Genomic DNA, 7,085 nt, shown 5'->3' on the forward strand with positions numbered 1-7,085 from the left:
ATTGTCACAAGCACTCAACGGATTATCATGTGCACCAAACACCAACATGCGTCATTTATTTGTGTTGTTATTAACATATTTGACAAAATCACAAAATAGTCGACTTAGTTTGTCAGTGACGGACCCAGAAGTGGGGCACACCTTTGTGGCACATGCAGAACAATTTTGTCCCACCTTATTATATACACTTAACGTTATGAGTGTGATCTTTATTTTCACAACTTTGAATTTCATGACATTTACAGTAAGTACTAAATTAAAAGAATACTGAAAGCATCACATTTTACTTGTCACAGAATTGAAACACAGTTTCAATTCTAAAAGGAGGATTTATAGTTTTTCAGAAATTTTCAGCATGAATTTCCTTATTCCTCTTTTTACCTAAGCAGAGTTTCCTCTATTCAAATCAGTTGATAAGTTGTACTGATTTGGTTTTTGCTTGACATGTAGGACAATTTGTTGCTGTTTTACATTTTTAAATAAACATGACTCTACTCTTCCGCTTCAAAAAAAAAAATCTCCTGAAAATAATTATTGTTACATTTTCCAACAATTTACTGAACATGAAAAAATAACTGAGTTTACAGTTTTTGCTCTGTACTTTCTCAATGTTTTTTTTTATCCATTTCCAGGTTGCAAAAAGAAACAGTGTTTTAATCGCATCTAACAGAAAAATAACTTCGTCTTGGACCATTAAGATCTCCTTTGTCACAGAAAGATGTTCAGCACATGTACTCACAGATAAATTCTCAACACACCTACAAGAGGAATTCCTGAATCCAGCTTTGTCCACGAACCCTGTCAGGAAAAAAGAAGTGTATATTCCCAAAAATAGAAAAATGACCAGACATATAAAGCAGAGACCCGTGGACTGTGTGGTTGTGTTTTCTGCAGCAGACTGTAAGCTTTGAGCTTCTTTGTTGGTGGATTTGCTCGGCTCATGACTCAGTGTTGCTCATCGTGTAGGAGATGATTCGCCCGCCATTTCTGAAAACTCTTCTTCTCTCTTGGTTCTTACCTCTGTGCTTTAACACGCCGAGTGAATGTATATCTTCAGAGCTTTCTAAAACTTTCCATCTAGTCACACTGATATTGGGGTTTTCTTCAGATCCAAATTCTTTATTTTAAGTTAGTTGGGAATCTGCTCAAATTGGGGGGATGGGGAATTTGAAGGCTAGTTTTTCCCTCCAAAAAAAACAAACTTTTTTTTTCTTTTTCTTTTTTGTGCCATGAGGTTCTTAACATAAAATACACCAGAGTCCAATCCAAAGAGCTCTGTTTCATGTTCCTCTCTACAAGTCGGATGTGAACTACCTGTAATAAAGTTAATCATTAAGGGAACTCCTCGTCGTAAACACAATCATTTAACACAAAGTGTTTCTTTTCTCACCGTAAGATAGAGGTGTGTACACGTATGAGTGTGTCTGTGTGTGGGATGGGGAGGAACGGAAATGACTTGCCTCCTCGAGAGAAAGTTATCAGCCATAAACCCAACCGTATGTGACACGGCTGCCCACGCAAAGAGCTGCCCTAAAATCTTTGATGTGCCTCGGAGCTTTGATGGTGGCTGCCCCATGCGAATAAAAAAAAAAAAAAAAGATGCATACGTGGAAAAGGAGGAATGCGTTGATCTGAAACCCTGGGGGGGAGAAGTGTTGCATCCATAAAAAGAAAATTAGTGGAGGTCTTTGTGTGTATTTGTTTAGAGATTAATCACTAACTCCAACTCAGGGATGGGCCACTGATTCGCTATTCTAGGCCATTCTCTGCAGTCTCTCACATCATTTTTTTTTTTTTTTTCCTTAAGCGTGTGTAAGAGGGTAAGGAAAGGGGTGGTGGGGTTGAGGGAGGGGGCCGAAGTAGAATGCTTGTAGTCGATGACTGCATTTTGTAAAGGGTTTCCTAATATGGGCTGTCTTACAGCAGCAGCCCTCCCCCAGTGGGCCGGACCCCGCGGGTCTCAGCCAGTGGCGTCGCGGCTCGGGTACGACTCACTTCCTCATTAATTGGCTGAAACCAGTTCTTACAGGAACCGCCTATGATAAATGTGAGAGTTCTGAGAAGTCATTCATTTCTCCTCGCTGCAGCGGCAGAGGAGGCACTGCAGGGGAGGTGAACGAGTTCACCGATGTGAGCGAGTGAGAGAGAGCGTAGAGCGGGAGAGGAAGCTGAGAGTGTGTGTGTGTGTGTGTGCGTGTGTGTGTGTGTGTAGAGGCGAGCTGAGCAGGAAAATGTGACTGACTACTGGTGCCGCAGCTGCCGCATGAGGACCATGAGGCCAACTTTTATTTTTACCCCCTTTTTTTGTCAGGTTTCTGGTTTGTTTTTGAGTGTTATTGCCTGTTTTTTTTTTTTTGTAAATCTGTGAGTTTATGGTGTGTGTGTGTGTGTGTGGGGATGATGAGCGGTGACGGGGGTTGCACTCGCTGCTCTCTCCCCCGTCTTTCTCTCTCCTCGGAGAGAGGAAGCGGGGCCGGCTCTGTACAGTACCGGAGACAGGACGGCATGCCTCCCTTTGTTGCTGCCCTTGGGCTGGTGAGTAACAATGATGTGACGTGATTTGTGCCCCCCCCTCCCACCCGCCGCCTCCCCTCCATCACCCCACCACCACCATCCTCCCCTTCTCTGTCTCTTTGCCCCCCACCCCTCCACCTCTTCCCTCTCTTTCTGTTTCTCCTCTACCTCCACCCAACCCGCTCATCCTCCTCTTGTCGGTGGAAACAGCGCTGTTCCTCTGCTGGGTGCGGCACTGCAGAAGCCCTTCAGGGAGTACTTGGAGGCCCAGAAGGCCAAGCTGCACCATGTCACCGGAGAGGGGACCCCAGCTGTAAGTATAGGGGCCTCGGGCCCCAACGCTAATCTCACTTTCTACTCATCCACACGTGCGTTCGGAGAAAAGAAAGCTCGACCTCTTTGCTTTCTGTATTTACATAACTGCCCTATTTTCAGCCTTGAACACTTGTTTTATTTTGTTAGTTGTTAGATGTGTCATAATTTAAAATAATAAATAGAAAACAGACCCAGGGTGGTAACTTCTTCAGATTTTGTTGCTTTCCGTTAGCGATCCAGTAAATTACAGAGGCGTGTTCGGGTCCCAGAATGACAGAGTGGATATTGCGCCGCCTCGGGCGGGCGGGTGGGGGGGAGACGGAAGGAGGAGAGGGGTGGCGGTGGCGGTGGGGGGGTAGCGTGGGGTCCCGCTTCACCCGAACTGTACTACTGTAGCACGGGGCGTGCTGACTCATGCTCCGTCTTACCAATAGGGAAGAGTGTGTGCGAGTGTAGTCACTCCCCTATGTGTCACACACACACTTGCACTCGGTGCCCCGCCTGAACCCAGCACTAACTGTAGACCAAGCCGCCCCCCGCCCCACACAACACCCTCACCCTTGTGACAATCCATCAAACTCTCCCCCCCCCCTCCACCTTGACTAGAACAAAAAGAGCCAGTTGTAGCTGGAGCCTATTTCTTTTTTTAAAGCCGTTTTCCCTCTTTTTGGTCCCTCTCCCCCTCCCCCTCCCGCTTGTATACTTAGTGATTCATTGAGAACGATTTTTTTCGTCTTTTTTTTTTTTTTTAAAGTACGTACGAGGAAGGAGAAGGAATAAAGAGGGTAGACTTTGAGTTGGACAAGGACAGATTAAGGCATTTTCTAGAACAATGTTCCTTTTTTCTTGTAACCCGAGCCTCCAGCAGTTACGGGGGAGAGGAGCGAGGCAATTTAACTCGGTGGAGGCAGGCTGCAGGCTGGGGTCACCGGGGGCGTTACAGGAGGGAGGACGGCGGGGGCTGCCGCGTGTTTTATTACCCCTGATCTCTATCTGTCCTGCACATGGAGCTGGATCCCCACCTAGCCTACAGCATCAGGAGCGGAGGGGAAGAGCAGAGTGGAGGGGGGGTGCTGCTGCTGCTGCTGCTGCTGCTGCTGCGTGTGGTGGTGTTGGTGGGAGGAAGAAGGGGGTGGCCCTCCTTTTTACTGACCGAGCTCTTCTCCTCTCTCTCTCTTTCTCTGTGGCTCCTGGCAGGAGGAGAACTGGCTCTCGTGGCTCTTCGAGAAGGTTGTGGTCATCATGGTATGCTTCTTTGTCTGCTCCATTGTCAACTCCATGGCGCAGAGCTACGCCAAGCGCAAGCGGCACGACAAGTCCTCGGACAGCAAGACGGAGTGAGGACCAGTCGGGGGCAAACGGGGGGGAAAGATTGCGTCGGTCGGACCACCAACCTCCAAACCCTCCTTCCTTCATATCTACTCTCCCTTTTGGCTGATACCTGGTCATTATCCCAGGCAACAATCAAAAAAAAAAAAAAGTCCGACCCATCTGGTTTCTCTCTTGCATCTGTAACAACATGTTTATCTTAAACTTGGACTTCCATTCGCTAGTTTATGAAGGCTTTGCAATTTGGTAGCTATTTTGTGATTTGTGTGTCTTTTCCCCTCAAAGGTAGGTGCTTGCTTGGGATTTGCGTGACTCTATGTAGGCATCCATGCTTTTAACTATTCCTAAGTCTTCCCAAGTTTATCCCGACAGTAGATTTGTTTTAAATACTGTGTTTGCTGTCTAGTTGTTAGAATACTCTTTCAGCTTTGTAAGTTGCTCTGCTCTGGCTGATTAGATCAGAAACGTAGTGAACGAGGTTTTCTTTAGAACTGCATCATTTCCACTTCTCGCAGCTGTGGGGATGTCAGTGAATATTTTAGGCTACACATGGTGAGATAGGTGATTTCTTCTTTTGTGTGGGCTGTAGTACTTCTAGATAAGTAATGATAAATCAGTCTTGAATCACCCCCTGCTGGTCCCTTTGTCTGCCCTCATTGTTCTGCTTCCAGGAAGAGAGCGCATGAGTCAGCCTGGGGGGCTGCTTTACCAGATGCAGCCGTGTGTGTATATATATATTCAATCAGATCTACAACTGAGCGCGCGTGTCTGTGCGTCACACGCAGATAGCGGTTCGTGTTAGCGCGAGCCGCCTCGTCTTTTTGTGGATTAAAACCGCTCGTGAGCGCATGCAGGCTAGTACCTGACATGCTAGCTCAGAGCCGTTAAGAGAAATCTTCTCTCTTTTTTGTCTCCTCTTGTCCTTTGGAGCTTTTTTGTTCGAAAAGGAGGACACCGGGCTTTTCTTTCTTTGTCGGATAACGTCAGCTGGCTCGACAATTACCCCACTGCCTTTTTCCTGTTTCTTTTTTTTTTCTTTTTTTCATTATTTTAATCGCCAATGAAATGTGCCGTTTTCTCTCTCCGTGCTACGCTGGACTGAGAGCAGCGGGGACGCTAGCGCAGGCACAAGCAGCGGGAAGGAGGGAGGGAGGAGAAGAGAGAGAGAGAAAAAAAGCCCTCCAGCTCACAGTGAAAAGCGTCTGTGCCGTTACCTCAGCTGAACCCTCGAATGAACTCGTTGCACTCCCCTCAGTCACGGAGCCAGGAGACGAATCACTCGAGTAGATTCAAAACAGAGGGGTACTGTTGGGTGAACTGAACCCTGTGCTCCGCAGCGGCTCTAGTCGAGAACATTCACATGTCCTCCTTTTTCTTTTTCTTTTTTTTTCCTCTTTTCTTGCAACACGGTAAGTCGGATTAGGATTCTCTCTCTCTCTCTTTTTAAAATTCATTGTTCTGTGTGTGTGTCCATGCATACGTCTTCAGGCATGTCCGTCACTCTCTCGGCCTGTCAGATAGCTTATCAGACTGGTGTTGGCTGTTAAGATTGCAAGGCGACAACAGTCTGTAGGCTGTCTGACATTTCGGGCTCTTTCATCTGACCAGCATCCTGTTGTGTCCTCCTCCTCCTCCTCCTCCCTCCTCGTCCTCGTTGGTATTATCATTGTTTCAGTTAGCATCAGTTCCCATTCAGAGGTGTGTGCCCCGCGATGTCACTTCCCCTTTCTCCCAACCGCTTGCGAAACGTCGGAGATGTGACTCTATTGTTTATTTCCTCCACGCTGACGTCCGTGAGGGTTTTTATGTGGCTTTGTGTGAGGAACTGTGTTTGAGAATGCAGATGCTTGTGTGTGTGTTTGCGTGTGTGTGTGAGCTGACTCTGTCTTTTTTTAAAATTTCCAGAGAATCCAGACAGTACACACCTCATTGCAAAACATCACATTGTGACACCCGGCCTTAGGTATAGTACACGCAGTGCTCAACCGGCCTCCTCCTTCCCCTTTTTTTTTAACACTTCCCTCTTCTGTTGCAATGAAAACTTTCTTCTGTTGCTCAATACTCATTTTTGTACGAGGTAGCACTTTATTGGAACAACCCTGTTGATTTATTTTATTTTATTTTATTTTTTTTACCCACAAGTAAGTAAATATACAAATCTGAAATTAGTCTGACCCCCCATTTTTGAGCAAACAAATTGAACTTTCTTTAGGTTGTAAAAGTAAAATCACTGAGTTAGGCTGGAATGCCTTGCTGTCATAAGGAATGTTTTGCTTGGCCTGTTTCAGGATGTCCTGTTCCAAGAGGGAGCCCCTTTTGGCACAACTAACCTGAATGTGTTTGTATAGAAACTCAGTTCATATGTTCCAGGGTGAGTTCCTGTTTATGATGAATGTCTGTAAAAATAATAATAATAATAATTTAAACTTGTGTGTATTGTGTTTTGCTGTCGTTTTTATCTTTAATAAAGCTGAAATAAAAAAAAAAAAGAAAAGAAGAGTGGTGTTGTGTTTCTTATGTGATGAGTCTTGACAACACTGCCGGGTCCACGCTGACCCTGGAGCCTCTGAAGAATCTCACATGTCAGCCAAGAAAGAGGGATAGGGAGGATAGTGAGTCCCTCACAACTCCAGTTTCCACATCTAGTGTTTCACGTCCAAACGGTTATCACATTACTGATTTGCGCCTGCCGCGCTGACATCATCTCCATTTCAGAATCCAAGCCAGAACTTAGCTGTTAGTTCTGAATTATGGCAGCACTGCATTTATTTCATACTTTTTCTTTTTTTTTTTTTTTAAAAAAAAAGGAAATCTGTGAAATTTTGCACTATTTTCTGTTGATATGTAGCAAGAAAAAAATCCGATTTAATCAAATATTTTTGAAATATTCCTTATTGTCTGACAATGGGGTAAATTTAGGAAATAAT

The 7,085-nt window shown here is 45.4% G+C and overlaps 1 protein-coding gene across 1 annotated transcript in view; it reads left to right on the forward strand.

Moving 5' to 3' along the window:
* Nucleotides 1-6,655, forward strand: part of LOC106919493 (vacuole membrane protein 1-like) — a 72,333-nt gene extending 65,678 nt beyond the window's left edge. Inside the window, exons 10-11 of the mRNA XM_014989885.2 lie at nucleotides 2,725-2,827; nucleotides 4,027-6,655. Coding sequence (XP_014845371.2) covers nucleotides 2,725-2,827; nucleotides 4,027-4,170 — 247 coding nt within the window. The 3' untranslated portion in view covers nucleotides 4,171-6,655. The remainder of the gene's footprint in view (nucleotides 1-2,724; nucleotides 2,828-4,026) is intronic.
* The last annotated feature ends 430 nt before the right edge of the window (nucleotides 6,656-7,085 follow it).

This window comes from Poecilia mexicana, unplaced genomic scaffold, assembly GCF_051168715.1.
Source record: "Poecilia mexicana isolate PSO_F unplaced genomic scaffold, ASM5116871v1 scaffold_14, whole genome shotgun sequence".
Taxonomy (NCBI): domain Eukaryota; kingdom Metazoa; phylum Chordata; class Actinopteri; order Cyprinodontiformes; family Poeciliidae; genus Poecilia; species Poecilia mexicana.